The sequence below is a fragment of the Urocampus carinirostris genome, chromosome 14 (assembly GCF_059441175.1).
Source record: "Urocampus carinirostris isolate Australia breed hairy pipefish chromosome 14, RoL_Ucar_1.0, whole genome shotgun sequence".
Taxonomy (NCBI): Eukaryota; Metazoa; Chordata; class Actinopteri; order Syngnathiformes; family Syngnathidae; genus Urocampus; species Urocampus carinirostris.
In genome coordinates this window covers 38,832,064-38,849,112 of record NC_142362.1, presented here as the reverse complement: position 1 = coordinate 38,849,112, position 17,049 = coordinate 38,832,064, and the positions used below count along the sequence as shown (strand labels likewise).

At 36.6% G+C, this 17,049-nt stretch overlaps 1 protein-coding gene across 19 annotated transcripts in view; it reads left to right on the top strand.

Annotated features, from left to right (window-relative positions):
• clasp1a (cytoplasmic linker associated protein 1a) overlaps positions 1–17,049 on the top strand; it is a 155,313-nt gene that overhangs the window by 86,483 nt on the left and 51,781 nt on the right. For 8 of the 19 annotated variants that reach the window (XR_015852710.1, XM_088352991.1, XM_088352981.1 and 5 more), the window contains 9 exons: positions 2,943–3,104; positions 3,707–3,766; positions 6,915–7,018; positions 9,480–9,503; positions 12,027–12,271; positions 14,639–14,702; positions 14,950–15,113; positions 16,729–16,807; positions 16,881–17,024. Coding sequence is in view for 18 of the 19 variants with exons in the window: in XM_088352991.1 (XP_088209117.1) it covers positions 2,943–3,104; positions 3,707–3,766; positions 6,915–7,018; positions 9,480–9,503; positions 12,027–12,271; positions 14,639–14,702; positions 14,950–15,113; positions 16,729–16,807; positions 16,881–17,024 (1,046 nt within the window). In the remaining variant the exon portion in view is untranslated. The remainder of the gene's footprint in view (positions 1–2,942; positions 3,105–3,706; positions 3,767–6,914; positions 7,019–9,479; positions 9,504–12,026; positions 12,272–14,638; positions 14,703–14,949; positions 15,114–16,728; positions 16,808–16,880; positions 17,025–17,049) is intronic. The other 11 variants (XM_088352994.1, XM_088352992.1, XM_088352989.1 and 8 more) reach the window with 7 other exon arrangements.

The following is a 17,049-nucleotide window of genomic DNA, read 5'->3' as shown; positions in this document are numbered from 1 at the left end:
AGAAAACGGACATGAGCTATTTTGGCTTCAAAAATTTTCAGCCAGTAGTGACCAATTGAAATGATTATTGATCCATTGGTCAGCCATCGAGGTTCTCCACATAAATGTATATGTAAATGTATATAAATGTATACATATTTGTGATGTGTATTCAGAATACAACCAAAAATTAACGTGTGTAATGGAACTCAGGATCCATTTTTACGCTCAATTAACCGCACAAGTCTGCACAATCAGTGATTGACTTCTGATAGGAGAAGTCAAACATTTACAACTCTATCACAATATCAAAAATATTTGCCAAAGTGACATATCTTTAGAAACATGTGTAAAATACTATGTTTAGTTTTTCAGATTGTGAATTTGAACTGTGACCAGTAAGGCTTCATGCTATTGCCCCAGATGTTTTCCAGCTAAGATTCCCATGCTACACTCATCTGCAGGCATTTGATTGCAATCATTATTTTAGGGATAAATAAAGACCTTCCATTTCTGTGTGTTCCGACTTAGATGACTCAATGTTAGTAGCAACAAAACTTTAGAGTCTTACCCTTCAAAAGAGACCAAAAACGTCCATATTCTCCAAACGGTCCCAGAACAGCTTTCAATTTACATTGGGTAAGTCTTGGATTGGGAATTTAAGATTGTTTTACAGGATTGCTAAGTGGTTGACGAATAAATGTAACCCTACACATTTATTTTCTTACAAATAACTAACCTGAGAGTAGTCAGCTATAATAGCTTGAAATTTCAATGTTTCTGGCAGTCTGACTATAGACCACGCGATAAATGAAGAAAAAAAGGGCGATGAAATGACCCCAACACGCATGCTCTCAGTCATTATGTGGTCGCACCCAAGAGGACAGAGCTATTTGGGAAACCAGCTCTTTTGAGAATAGCTAACTTTTTTGGCTCTTAAACGACTCCTCAGATTTTTATTTAGTTATTTTTATTGTTAGGTGAATATAACCCTCACATTTCTGCAGGGATTTTATTACAATGTTTATTAGAACATCAGTGAAGAAACATCGATTTGACACAATGAAAAGAAGTATGTAAACAAAAGCCATGGCTCACTGGAAGGATGAGGTTTGGTCTGATGGGACAAAGATTCATTTATTGGCTCAGATGGTGTGAATCATGTGTGGCGGTAACCAAGTGCCCTAAATCAAGCATGGTGTTGGAAATGTCATGGTTTGAGGCTGTATGAGTGTAAGTAGAATTGGGGAGTTGCACTTCATTAAGTGAAACACAAACTTAAAAATGTACTGTGAAAAACTATAGCAGATAATGATCTCTCCCTCCAGAAACAGGGTCGCAGGGCAATATTCCATCCTGACAATGACCCCAAATACACTTCTAAGACGACCAAGCTTTTCTTAAGGGGCAAATGTTAAAGGGGAAGGACTAGCCAAGCATGTCTCCAGATCTAAATCCAATGAAGCATCTTTGGGGTATCCTCAGTCGGAAGGCGAAGAAGCACAAGATCTTGAATACCCCCCAGCTCAGTCATGTTGTCATGAGTGCAATAGCATTCCTGTGGCAATTTGTGAGGCTCTGCAAAATAATGTTGGCCGCACAAAATATTGAACTTCAGGAACCTTTACTTTAGGGTGTACTCAATTTTGTTACTAGGGGTTTAGCTACTCATGGCTTTATTTTGAGTTTTTTGAGGGGACAAATACATTTACACTGCTATATAAGCTTTACACAAGCTACCTTTCATTGTGTCAAAGCAATGTTTATTTTGTGGAGTTAAATTAAACATTATGATGAAATCTCAGCAGAAATGTGAGTGGTGTACTCACTTTTGTGACATACTGTAAGTAAAACAAAAAGCAAAAGATCAGCAGTCTCTAAGATTGAAATATTAAATGCACTCTGTTTCAGAGCAAACAATATCATATTTGTTATGAATTAAACAAAACTTTAATACCTCTCTGAAGCCTTTTACAGTAAATAAACTAGAATTTCATCACTACTAACACGTAAACCAAAAACAGTGCAGGAGATAAAATAAGGCTTCATAATACTTAAATAGCTCCCCGAAACTTTTTACAGTGAATAAATTACAATTTTAACACAACTAACATGAATAATCTTTCACGTAAACCAAAAGCTTACAGTACAGGAAATTATGTTATGCATGGTAGCAATTTGCTTTAAGGTACATAAAACTTAAATAGCTAAATAGATTTATTTACAATAAATAATTACAGCTGTCAGTACCAAAAACAGGACTTTAACTTAAAAAGTGTATAAAAATGTCAATGGAGCTGTGCACTGAAAAGTGCAGGCATTCCTGTTTTAGTGCTAGATTGTTGAACTAATGTTATGGTAACAGCTGAACACTTCCACTTTAGCAAGCTTTTTATACTCTCTCTCAATCACAAACACACACGCTTGATTGACTAATTTTATGATAAGAGCTAATCAGTCTCCACCTGAATATTCCTCTTTAAAACAATTTAACTTCGTATTTTACACTGTCTCTTAAATGGAAACACGCTTTTTTAACACGGATACAGGCATGTCAGGATGAGTTACCTGAGCTGCCGCTGTTTCTTATTGTTCCTGCTTTAGTGGCTCCAACCCTGGTAGCTTATTCAATCAGAAGGCGTTGGGTGGGTAACGAGGTGAGAAGGGAATGGAGAAGGAGGAGCAAGGGAGAAAGTATCTCAGCTGCAAAAGATAGAATATTCGGCTAATCGAATAAAAAAAATGCAGATAACTATATTCTTCAGATTTCCAAATATCAGTGCCGATAATCGGCCCGCCCGATAATCAGTTGACCTCTAAATTAAACACTTGTTGTTGTCAATATTAGTATGCTAGAACACAACAGCAGCAAGTAAGGTCTTTTTCCATTTGTTCCTTTCTAACTTTCCTCTGTGATTGCATACTGACACTTGTCCCTACCTAACATGTTGTTGTCCTCACAGCCAGCTTGTGTGGTAAAAAAGCTCATCTCCCTGCTGCTTTTCCCTACCGCATGCTAGCCCGGAGTCGCATTCCCCGACCCAGCATGAGTCAGGGTTGCAGTCGCGACACAAGTCGCGAGAGCAGCCGTGACACCAGCCCCGCTCGAGGCATTACTCCGCTGGGTAAGTATGTGTGGCTCATCAGAAATTGCCTCTAAAACATCCACTAATTAAACGAGTTCTGTCAAATATACTAGGCAGATGTGCTAGTTTAGTGGTAAGGAACCTTTTTTAGCCAAAGAGCCATAATAGCAAATTTTTTTGATTATCTTGGTGGAAAGTGCCATACCATATATTTGAAGTCAACATTTAGCAAAACCGCCAGACATGCTTTCCAGACAAAAGCGAATTTTTCAGCGCATTTTATTTGTGTGACGTTAAATAATTTGATCAAAGTTTCGAAATACGAATAATGCCAGAGCCTGGGTCCCATATCAACAAATATACCACTTTAAACTTGTCTTCCTGACAGTGTCTGTTGGTGTGACACCTTGACAGTGAACTCTAGTTAAAATTGTACTGGACCAAACCCCATGCAGATCAGTATATCTCGGTTTTGTATGTGTCAATTGGCGCTGCGTTTTCCAATGTATTAGATAAATGAATACGTTCTTTTTTTATCTCCAAGTCATATGTACTTATGAAAAGAGCCATATATGGCTCGCAAGCCACGGGTTCCCGACTCCTGCTCTAAGCATATTGCTTACCTCTGCTGTACCTTGCAGCTTCTCGACGACACTCCCGTTCAACCAGTGCTCTTACGGCTGAACCTCATGGCCAGTCAGGTGATCTGCATGAATAGATGTCCCAACCGACCTCAGCATTTTAGTTTTTCCATCTAGCCGCTCACCCTTTGTCTGTTGTATTGAATGCTTTGTGGAAAATGCAGCTTTTCGTTTGTCGAGGATTTTCTTAATTTATTTTTTAACAGGAGAGATAAGAGTACATACATTTGTCCAGAGAACAAAAGTTTGGTGTAGGTGTTGCAACTTTCTAGTTCTGCATACCTAGCATTGGTATTTTTCTGATGCTTGTTTAGGGTTTTGATATGTATTTTGTGGTTTTATATTTCGTGCATTTGTTGGTGCTTCATTTCCTCGGGGAATCAGGGTGTTATATACATGCTGTATATATATTTTTTTTTTGCATGAAACTGTAAATGATTTTCTTTATTTATTTTCATACCGGAGATCTAAGAGTAAATACATTTGTCCAGAGAACACCAGTCGATGTAGGTGTTCTTTGATCGGCACTGTGATTATTCCTCTGAAAGTACCGTATTTTCCGCACTATAAGGCGCACCGGGTTATAGGGCGCACCCCGAAAAAATAGATTTGGTCCTATTTTTGACATACATAAGACGCACCGGATTATAAGGCGCTACAATGGGAACGTCGACAAAACAGTCAGATAGTTCAGTCCAACTTATTACCCCCTTAATATTCCGAAAGCTTGCAAAGACGCAAATACGTGTCGAGAACACGTGCGGATGCGGTGTCCGTACAATGTCACTCAAATGCATCGTTCCATCATTCGGAAGGTTAAAGTCTTGGGATTCAAGAAATGCCAACCATTCCTTAATATCTATTTTCTTTTTCGCTCGCAACTTTACTGTGCATATGACAATAAACACTTGGAATTGAGTTTAATTTAAAAATAGACACTCCATTCCATCCATTATCTGCACTGCTTATCACAGAAACATCGAGTTCAGTCTGAAACAAGATACAGGGACAATATAAAATCCGGAGTAGCTCACCGAAGTTGTTGCTGAATTCAATAATTATTTAATTGGGCAATAATGTGCAGCCAATGTCCTCTTATATCCGTGAGGGTAGTAAATCCAGGAGAATACAATATTTACAAATACAGAATAGAAAAAAATGCTTTCTCTATGCCGTCAGCCACATGCTATACACATTCATCTTTTTCGGCCAATTGCGGCTTTGTTTCGCCGTTCAAGCCAATGCCAGCCTGTAAATGATAAAAAGGATCCGCCCCTTGACCTCCGAATAACTTAAGCCAATAGTGATTGATTCAACTGATGATTGACACATCTTTTTCGGCCAATTGCAGGCTTTGTTTGCCGTTCAAGCCAATGCCAGCCTGTAAAGGATCCGCCCCTTGACCTCCGAATAACTTTAGCCAATAGTGATCGATTCAAATGATGATTGACACATCTTTTTCGGCCAATTGCAGGCTTTGTTTGCCGTTCAAGCCAATGCCAGCCTGTAAATGATAAAAAGGATCCGCCCCTTGACCACCGAATAACTTTAGCCAATAGTGATCGATTCAAATGATGATTGACACATTGGTTAGCCAATGAAACGCCGGTAAATAAATCCCAGCATACACCGCGTACTACTTGGCGTTTGGGGGAAAATCTAGTCGGCGGCTGCAAGTTAGTTGGAAAACTTTGCAATTTTAAAATTAATCCATAAATAAGGCGCACTGTATTATAAGGCGCATGGTCAGCTTTTGAAAAAAAATAAAGGCTTTTAGGTGCGCCTTATAGTGCGGAAAATACGGTACTCGAAAAATTAAAAATTTGGCCTGGAAGTGCTTGAATTTGGCCAAGAAAAAAGTGTATGAACCCTGCAAACAAATAGGATGTATTTGTCCAGAGAACACCACTAAGTGTACCTGTTGCAACTTATTAGCTCTGCATACTTAGCATTGTTATTTTTGTGATTTTTTTGGTTGTTTAGGTTTTTGACATCTATTTTGTGGTTTTCCATTTACTACATTTGTTGGTGCTTCATTTCTTTGGGGAATCAGGGTGTAATTTACATAATGATATATATATTTTTTGCATGAAAAATCTTCTTTGTTTTGTTATGCTCAGTTTTGAATGTAAATTCCAAGCACTCACCTTTTACTGACCCACAACATACATATTTTCCTTTAATCCAGGGGCTGGCAACCATAAATGTTATATGGCTGTATTGGATAAATAAATTAATAACAAAATAATTTTCTGGAGCCCCAGATAAATAAAAGCCGTATTTTATCTATATTAGCTATATCCGCCTTTTATTAAAAGTTGGATGCAGCGCATCAGGGGCCCTCTACACACGAGATACAGAATTCGCACAGGTGCTCAATATCTCTTAAATATTTGAATTTTAATGTTGTGTTTTCAAGGTTTGACAAGTGCTTGAACTTTGGATGGAGTGCATGTAAACGCTTAAAATTGTTGCCATGTTTCTTGCCAGTCTGTCTCGATAGACTACGCATTAAGAAAATTAAAACTTAAGAAGAAATTAATTTCTTTGGCTTACACCCACCTTAAATAGATAGTGTTGGTGAGATCAATAATGATAATGATAGTTAATCAATAATTATTATTATTAACAATATAATAGTATATTATTTCTTCTTTTAATGGTACTAGAGAATTAGGAAAATTAGTTTTGAAAGTCCTTAAAAAGTGCTTGAATTTGGCCATTGAAAAGCTGTACGAACCCCAGAGATACTCAAGAAACGGAAAATTCAATATAAGATGTCTTTCGAGCAAAAAAAATATTTTTATGCCCGAGATACATGGAATTCTCCATACGAGCACATTCAGGGGACAAAATTATTATTGTGAGGTATAACCTTACAATCACTGTATTTCTACATTTTTTTGTGGACCAAATTTTTATTTTATGTTAATTCCGCTGATTAAATCTGAAATCCTTAATAATGAATGATTAAGTGAATATACTGTTTGGTTGCAAATTTAACTCTTTACCTATTTTTAAGTCTTTGTCAGATGCTGTAAACACCTGTAAAGCTAAATTTAATATTATTATAAATAGCATTTCTGTACTCAAAAGTACATTAAATCAATGCTTTTTTATTAGGTAAGTTACATGGTGTGTAACATCTGTGGCTCATATATTTCTGTTTTTCCCCTCCCTCCATTTTCAACCTCCAATTCCTCTCCAGAGCGTTACGGTGTGATTCACCAAGCCAGAATCTCAGCATCAATCAACGCTATGAGGGTTCTGAACACTGGCACTGAGGTTGAAGCCGCAGTTGCTGATGCTCTGGTAAGATGAGCAGAATTTTCGAAGAGGAATTGTTCTTTGCCATTTGTTTGTGTACCTGCCACTGAGAGAGCTGAGAATGTTCAGTGGTATCAGGTAATCGTCCAGGGTTCGTACAAGTGCTTGAAATCCTTGAAAATGCCTGGATTTAATATTGAGTTTTCAAGTTCAGGAAAATGTTTGAATTTTGGTTTAAGCGCTTGAAAATGCTTGAAATTGTTGTCATAGCCATGTTTTTTGGCAGTCTGACTATCGGCCACGCAATAAATGAAAAAAATGTTTTGAAAAAGTGCTTAAGAATGTCACCACAATGCCTGCTCTGGTGGCTTGTCATGATGGCGTTGGCTTGTGAAGCGTCAGCGTCCCCTACTAGTCACACCCATGAGGACAACTCTATCTAGAAAACAGGCTTTCTTGGCTCGGCTCCCAGACAGCTCCTATTTAGTAATTAGTAATATCATCTGTTTACAGGGGGATGCCCGACAAACACATAAAATATAAATGAAAATATTAACAGATCTACAAAAATAATGGTAAAACAAAAAACGATTTTAGCATTTTACACACTGAACAGATTTAGTTAAACAACAACACAAAATCCTTAAAATGCTAAACAATAAAATTAGAAAAAAATAACTCTTTAGTGCTATATATACATGATACAGTAGAAAACAATTAATTTGACAATTATATTTGAAACATTTTAGTCACAGATCCTTTGTAAAACACCCAAAAAAATATAAAATAAAACAAGTAAAACAAAAAGCAAAAGATCAGCAGTCTCTTAAGATTAAAATATTTAATGCACTCTTTTTTTAGAACAATCAGTATAATCAAATTCAATCCAAATCTGGCTAATTTCTGCTTTTTATACATGCAGTACTTTTTTCACTATTTTTGTCTTCTGTATTAAACTCACTTATTACCCAACACCTACAAGAGCCCTTTCCGTATTTGAAAACAAGTGTGACGTACCCAAACTGTGCGTGGATTATTGAAGCAGAATGACAGATTTCATGTCAGTTTATAGCGGCTTATTGACACAAAAGATCATAAATAGGAACAGTTAAAATAGCACAGTTATATGTGAGCATCCAGAAAGGGACTTTATTTTAGTCATCTAGGTCAACAATCATTCTTTTGATCGGCGCTGGATTTTTTCTTTTGAGGGTACTGTAAAAATTTAAAACTTGGCTTTGAAAGTGCTTAAAGTGTGCTTGAATGTGGCCTGAAAAAGGTGTACAATCCATGATCATTGGAGTTTTTCCACAGAATCATTGGTTTCTTAAAAAAAGATTTTCTTTTTGGTGCGCTTCAGTGCAAGGATCCGTTGCACAACTCCATAAAAGCTTTTAACAGAACATCACCAGTTGATTAAAAATACCATTGATGTGTTTATCAGGGCATGCTTATACGGCCGAAACAAATTGGTGGTATTTTTAAAGCCTCTGACCATTAAGCCCTTGCTGTTGTTGAATTAAGTAGTGATTTCACAATGTCATGCCACTGAGTATTTAAAAGCTCAAACACTTGTGATTCAAGATTAGATGATCATTTCAGAAACATCACGATCAGTCTGAAACAAGATACCCGAAATATATATATATATATATATATATATATATATATATATATATATATATATATATATATACACACAAAGTGCATAGAAATTAGACCCCAAACTAAACTTTCGTAACGCCACTTGTGATTAATTTTTACTCACTATTGTTACGCACAAGAGTGCAAAATCATTGATTGACTTCTGGAAAGAGTAGTCAATCACTTTCAACTCATTGAAAATACCTAAAAAGTAGGCCTAAGTAAAATACACAGTTGGAAATGTTTAAGTGCTGTAAACTGGTCGTCTCTACATGGCCACTTTTGGAAACGCCTAAAATTACCCTTACAAAAATGTGTAAAATACAATGTTTTTCAGATTTTGATCAAATTTGACCTTGTACCCGGTAAGAGTTAAAGCTATTGTCTCACTTGTTTTCAAGCTAAAAGGCCCATGCTGCTCTCATCTACAGGAAAATAACATACACCCAAAAACAGGCCGTAATAAAAACCTTTTAATTTTGTGTGTTCCAATTAGAATTACTCAATGTTAGTAGCACTTGCACTGATCATTTCAGTTTGGGACACAACTTCAGTGTGTTACCTTTCAAAAGAGACCAAACCCGTCCAGTTTCTCCAAATTGTTCACGAACAGCGTTCAATTTACTTTGTCTTGGATTGGGATTTTAGTTGAATTTTACATAAATGTTAAGGGGTTAAATAATTTTTAACTGGACTCAACTTTAACGGGCTCAGTGTCAACTTTTTTGAGTGTTCAGTCATATTTTAAAACTTGTTGTGTGATCTCAATGAAATAATGGAATCCTCTTTTAATTGACATGATTATTTTTGTTCTTTAAGCTTTCTTCCTTTGCTCTTTCCTTTACTGTGTTCTTCATTTCAGCTACTCGGAGACTCCAGAAATAAGGTAGTCAGTTACATTTAAAAGCACACTTTTAATGCTTTCCTTTTTTATGCATTCCAATGCACCATAGCTTCAAATTAGTTATTTCCCTTCTTTTACCAAAAGAAAACCCTCGGAAGGGTAACTGAATTCAATAATTATTTAATCAGCTGGTCCACATTCCACCAAAACACTAATTTGCGAAAACAACGTACAAAGGTTTGGGTCAAATAACCGTTGAGCAGATGAGATCCAATTGGGTAATTTATGCAAATCATATAATTTCTATTTACAACAGAAGAAGGTATTTTAAGGAGCAAAAACGGTACATCTGTTGAAAAAGAGAATCAGTTATGTTTTTGTCTACATTGATACATTTGCCACATCATAGTCTGCAAAGGGAATTGGCTGAAATGGGTTCTTTAGGGCCGACACCGATAACAGGTATTAAGAGAAGGCCGAAAAGCAAAATTTGCTATTGATTTGATTTGTAAAAGCTTAACAAAAAATTGTGAGAAATTTTAACGTTGCACAAAGAAACTAATTATATTTGGTATATATTCAAATAAAAATGTAATAGCGCGCTGTAAAGTTTTACAGTAAATACATTTGAATTTCAACACAACTAACATGACTAATCATTCACTTAAACCAAAAACCTAACAGTGCTAAAATATAACACAGTACATAAAAACTAGCTTTCTGAAAGTTTTTGTAATAGAATAAAATACAACTATCATGACTTAAATTAACTTATTACAAAAGCAATGGAATTTCACTGGAAGAGGGGTGTATGTGACTGCACCCTAAAGTGTGTAAGATTTTAAATAAACTTAAAAAGAAGCATAAATATCAAAGTCAGTTAAAAGTAATCATTAAATTATGTGTATTTTAGGTACGTACTGACTGGACATAAAATTAATATTATATTTAGAAGACTATAATTTTTTTATTAAAAAATATTATTTTTTATTCATTTTTACATAACTAATAACGACTAAGATACCTGATGATTTGTTATAGAAGATTAGGCATTTGTTAGAGAATGATTGGGCATTTTATATATAGAATGTCCAAAAAAACGTTTTAATTTTGTTAATTTTTTTTTGTTCAATACATTTGAAGATTTTGTTTCAGTAAATGTGACATTGCAGATAATTTTGCTTAATTTAGTTGTTTTTTTTTTCTTTTACATATTTCGAAATCATAAAATAACTAAATCGATATTTAAAACTGGCAGCACGGCGGCGCAGTGGTTAGCGCGTGTGCAGCACAGTTCTGAAGTCGTGGGAACCTCCTGCGTGGGTTCAAATCCAGCTCCTGGCCTTACTGTGCGGAGTTTCTATGTTCTCCCCGTGCTTGCGTGGGTTTCCTCCGGGCACTCCGGTTTCCTCCCACATTCCAAAGACATGCATTTCAGGTGAATTGGCCGGTCCAAATTGTCCCTAGGTGTGACTGAGCGAGTGAGTTGTCTGTCCCTGTGTGCCTTGCGATTGGCTGGCAACCAGTTCAGGGTGTCCCCTGCCCACTGCCCGATGATTGCTGGGATGGGCTCCAGCACCCCCGCTACCCTACTGAGGATAAGCGGTGCAGCTAATGATGAATATTTAAAACTAGCTGAATTATTAAGTTTTCAAATATATAATTATGTTGTCTTTTGTCCAATATGGGTAAAAAGAAATCAAAGTAATAATGTTCGATAAACGTCCTAATACAATTTCAAAAATATTTTACAAATGGGTATTTGCCTCAAAAAGAATTGAGAACCAAAGTGTTAGATCACAATTTATAAGCTAAGCAGATTTGAGATATTTTACTTAACATCTTATTCATCAAGGTTTACAATAATCATCGATGAAGAATTTCTTTTCTCTAATGGAGAGATAACAATTACACATTTAGTATTCATTGCTTTTTTGCCGTTTCGATTTGTATATTTAGTGTTTCCCCATTGCAAGTGTTATTTGTCATAGCGTCAAACTTCATGCATTACTAAAAGGTCTTCGTTTAAGTGTGTGTCATTTGAATTTGGTTAAATGTTCTCGTCTGTCACTTTCAACCCAAAACATTGTCATCACGATTTCAGTTTGTTCTGGTGCATTGTTTGTCCCTGTCTGGCTTCTGATTTTGAGATGGAAAATTCTGTTCATTAAAGTTTATTTTAATATAATATGTCTAAAATAAATGCCTTGATTCAAAGCATACTGTAAAATCTTGAAAAAGAAATTGCAAAAAAAGATCATAGATAGAAATAGCTCTTGTTTCAGCTATTTCAACGTACAGTATATGCTAGCAGCAAGATAGCAACCTTGTTTTAATCATCAAAGTAGAAAATAAGTGTCTTTTAACCAGGGATGGATTTTTTCCTTCGAAGGTACTGGAAAAATTTAAAACTTGGCCTTGAAAGTTTTTGAAAAATGCTTCAATTTGGCCTTGAAACAGGTTTAAGAACACTGGATTTTGGAAACTGTCCAGTTCGCTTCAAACACAGAGCTATGTCAACTGTGTTAAAACGTCACATTGATTATTTTCTCTTTCTCCGTGAAGAGGAAGCCAATGAGGCGCAGGTACGAATCGCCAGGGATGTACTCAGATGATGATGCCAACAGTGACGCATCCAGTGCCTGCTCAGAACGCTCTTACGGATCAAGAAACGGACCCATACCGCATTATCTTCGCCAGACGGAGGATGTGGCCGAGGTCCTCAACCTTTGTGCCAGCTCCAATTGGTCAGAGCGAAAGGAGGGCCTTATGGGATTGCAGAATCTCCTCAAGGGTCAAAGAATACTAAGGTGGGCTTTATATATTTATCTATCTAACCTAATCCTTTGAGTGAACAGAAGTAATGTTTACATCTTAGACCAGGGGTGGGAAACTACTTAAACACATCTTAACATATGTCTCATCAAATTGGTTTTGAAATGCTTACAAAAAACAATTATTCTATAGGTTGATTAAATATATTTAAAACTGGGTTAATTAGGCTCAGATGCAGCCGAGCCCATCTCTTTCTCGCTCTCTTTCTCTCCCTCTCTCTCTTTCTCTTTCTTTCTCTCTTTCTGTCTTCCTCTCTCTTTCTCTCTTTCTCTTTCTTTTTCTCTTTCTCTGTTTCACACCTTCTGTCTCTGAAGCGACCCACCCTGGGCCTTTTTAATTGAAAAAAGCGACCGGGTGCAGTGCCACCTAAGAGAGATGAATAACGTCAGAGCGAAGTAAACGGCAGCAGTTCTTCTAACTGTGAATCAAAACCGCTGATAATAGATAAGTAGAAAAGCGTGTGTGTGATTAAGACATAGCGTAAACATTGTACTTACTTTGTTTTAGGGAAGCACGTTTAGGTGGAGACTAAAAGCTCTTGGAAAAGAATGTGTTTGTCAATCAAGTGTGTGTAATTGGGATTGAGAGAGAGCATAAAAACCCCGCTTGAATGCAAGGCTGAGTGATAAGCTGTAAACAGGAGTGCCCACTGCCCACTCCTTTCAATTCGCCAGCTCTGTTGGAATTTCGATGCACTTTTTGTTTTAAGTTAATTTAAGTCATGTTGGTTGTATTGACATTTTTATTTATTTATTGTTAAAAAGTATTTATATACAATTTTACAAGTTGCTAATTATATTTGCTGCATTGTTTGTTTTTGGTTTAAGTGAAAGATTAGTCAAGTTAGTAGTGTTGAAGTTCTAATTTCTTCTGTACATGTTTCAGAGATATATTAAAATTTCGTTTTAAATTATTACGAATATACTTTTAGCATTATTACACATTTCTTAAACCAATTTTAAGCTTTTACACCAAATGAATATCGGCTCCAAATTTTGGTTATCGGCCTCCTCTTAACACTAATAATAGTAATCGGTCCTGAAAAACCCAAATTGGTCAATCCCTAATGAAAATAACATAAGTGGGCTCGCAGGTACAGTGAATCTGGATGGATCTGTTAACATTGATGAAGTCCAATTTTATTTGACTTAGCAAGTATACAATTCAAAAAGCATATACTGTACTTTGCATAATAGTGTCCTGTTGCTCCATTGTGGCACAAGCACAACATGGCACACTGCTTCAAGATAGGTTTTAGTTTTGTATTTATTTATTTATTTTTTAATGATGAAAATTCATTACTTGTAAATACATTTAGTTATCTTGTTTTCAGTAAGAATAAAATACATTTATTTATTTTTGTTTGTTTTTTCTTTCATTTTTTTCCCTACACAAGAAAACTTCAATGCAAATCACGGACTAGTGTAATGAGTTACTATTGGGCTTTGCAGAACATTTAATATTTGATCCAAAAGTATGCAATAGCACAACTACCATGCACCAAGCCTTAATTGTGACAAGCTCCAAAAATTGTGATGGCATATAGGGCTGCAAAAACTAACCGATAAAATCGATTCAAATCGATCATTAAAAGTATTGGCAACTAATTGGAATCGTCGATTCCTTTTATCATGTGATTTATGAGCCACTAAGAGTGCACACAATTCCGTTTTGACGCTGAGAGTTGTAGTACCACTTGGTTTGGCAGATGGCACCAAGACCGTTTTTACATTTTCCAAAATCTTACATATTTGCAAATGTACAGGGTATATACATTTTTGTTTATTTTCGAGTTAATTGACAAACACTTTTGACATACTACACAGGGAACTGGAATTGATGAGAGAAACTTTTTTTTAATTGTTTCATATTATTGAATATTCTGTTGTTTTGTGCACTAATTTTCTAACTTTTCAAAATTTCAATATTTGAAAAAAGAAAAGGAAATCAAAAATGTCTATCAATTATGAAAATAATAGTCAGTTGCAGCCCGAATAGAATAAACGCAAGAAGACAAAATACAGTCAATAGAAGTTATAAAAGCCGGTCAGCCGTGTCTTTTTTATCTTTTTTTCACGCATTCAAAGAGAGAAGGAACCGTCAGTCTTATACTAAAATCATCCAAGCCTAAATGTACTGACCTTAGGTTCTGCTTTGGGGAATCCAAATTAAAAAAGAAAAGAGGACCAGATTTTTATAGTTCAAATATTTTAGCAAGACTAGAGTTTAGTATAGAGCTTCGTAAGATGAGAGTCATTATTGCCACTCTCATTGCACTTTGGATTTGAATGTTAATTTGCTAATTTGGTGTTTGTTTTTTTTTTGGTTCGTTTTGGTTGTAGCCGAGTGGAGCTGAAAAGACTATGCGAAATCTTCACACGAATGTTTGCAGATCCACACAGCAAGGTTAAAAAAAAAATTCAACTTCACCCTCTATTATTTTTTTCCATTAAATATAATCATTTTACATTTTTTATTTCATCACAAAATGTCTATAATACAATTTAATACTATGTCTCTTGCATGACCTGCTTTGCTGTGGATTTGATAACAGAGAGTAAGTTTCTTCTAACCCATAAACATTCCATTGATTCCAAATGAATATTAGAGCCAGAGTATAATTAGTTTCTTTTATGAATGTGTGGCTTCTTAGGTGTTCAGCATGTTTCTAGAGACCCTTGTGGATTTCATCACTGTGCATCGAGAGGACTTGCAGGACTGGCTGTTTGTCCTTCTCACCCAATTGCTGAAGAAGATGGGGGCAGACCTCCTGGGCTCTGTCCAGGCCAAAGTCCAAAAGGCTTTGGATATCACAAGGTTTGTATGTTTTGCAAGATTTACCAGGTCATTCATAATTCTTTCAATCCCTTGAATTACCGTTAAAATTAAATCAATCATCAAATTACTACAGTTTGGGTTTGCTTGGAAATGTCCTAATTTTTGAAGGTAATGCACAGTTTTTTTATCAATGAAAATAGCTTGGAACTAATCCGAAATTCACCCCATACACCGCTAACCTGTTAAATTACTATTTCTGCTTGTTTTTTAATGCAAAATTTACTTAGGTCTGTAAATGGAGGCCCATTTCCAGGCTGTTAAACTGACCTTCCTTTGAGCTCGTCGAGTATCTGGAGCATCATATTAGTGGCTGTGATTAAACTTCCAAATAACTTTGGTTTGAAACTTGACAGTTAATTTTTGTTCAAACAATTTAAGAAATTGCCAAGGAACTGAAGATCTCCTACAATGGTGTGCACTACTCTCTTCAGGCTCTAATCAGGGTAGAAACAGAAGTATCCCTGCTTCACAGCCAAGCAAGAGGAGAAGCACAATTAAATATCTAGTTTAAGATATATACGCCTTACAGATCCTCAACTAGCAGTTATGTGAAATAGTATCCACAAAACACCAGTGTAAACATCTATTGTAAAGAGGCGCCTCCCAGCTGCTGGTCTTTAAAGCCTCAATGTGTAATAAGTGACCACTAGATGACACTATGTTGTCTAGTGCGAGCAAGGGCCAGGGCCACAGAGCACAGCTCTGCGGTTGGATGCTGAAAAACATAAGCGGTGCAGATAGTGGATGGATGGATGATTGTTCATGTATCTTTGCCTAGTATTCAAATCAATGTTATTGTTTTTTACTGAAAGTTTTTTTGTACCACTTAGAGGCACTCAATATTACACATTGACCTTTTACACCAGAGTGGCAAAGGAAAAGCCATATCCTAGACTGGCCAACAAAAGGAAGAAATTCCTATTAACAAAAAACACAGACATTGAACAACTCATTTGATGAATAAAAGTGTGACTTTCATGGAAAATACAAAATTGTCTGCGTGTCCCCAAACCTTTGAACAGTAGTGTGTGTGTGTGTGTGTGTGTGTGTGTGTGTGTGTGTGTGTATATGTGTTTGTGTTTGTGTGTGTGTGATTGGGTAAGTATGGAATACATTGTAAATCACTTTAGGATGACTTTAGTGACTTAAAAAAGGGCTATGGCGCAGTGGTTAGCGCGTGTGCGGCACAGTTCTGAGGTCGTGGGAACCTCCTGCGTGGGTTCAAATCCAGCTACTGGCCATACTGTGCGGAGTTTGTATGTTCTCCCCGTGCTTGCGTGGGTTTCCTCCGGGCACTCCGGTTTCCTCCCACATTCCAAAGACATGCATTTCAGGTCAATTGGCCGGTCCAAATTGTCCCTAGGTGTGACTGAGCGAGTGAGTTGTCTGTCCCCGTGTGCCCTGCGATTGGCTGGCAACCAGTTCAGGGTGTCCCCTGCCCACTGCCCGGAGATGGCTGGGATGGGCTCCAGCCCCCCCGCGACCCTAATAAGGATAAGCGGTACAGCTAATGAGATGAGATGAGATGAAATGCAGCCAATTTACCATTTAGTGTAAATGTACACAATTTAACTTGGATTGTTCTTTTTTTCAGAGAGTCCTTCCCATTCGACCAACAGTTCAATATTTTAATGAGATTCATTGTTGATCAGACACAGACACCCAACCTCAAGGTATTGTGGCCTTAAAACATTGAAAACCTTAAATTAGAACTGCAGTGTTGTTTATGGTATTGTTACCTCATAGGTAAAGGTAGCAATTTTGAAGTACATTGAATCTTTGGCGCGGCAAATGGACCCAACAGACTTCATCAACTCCAGTGAGACCCGGCTGGCCGTGTCACGTATTATCACCTGGACCACAGAACCCAAAAGTTCTGATGTCAGGAAGGTAAGGCTGGCAGAATCTCGAAAGA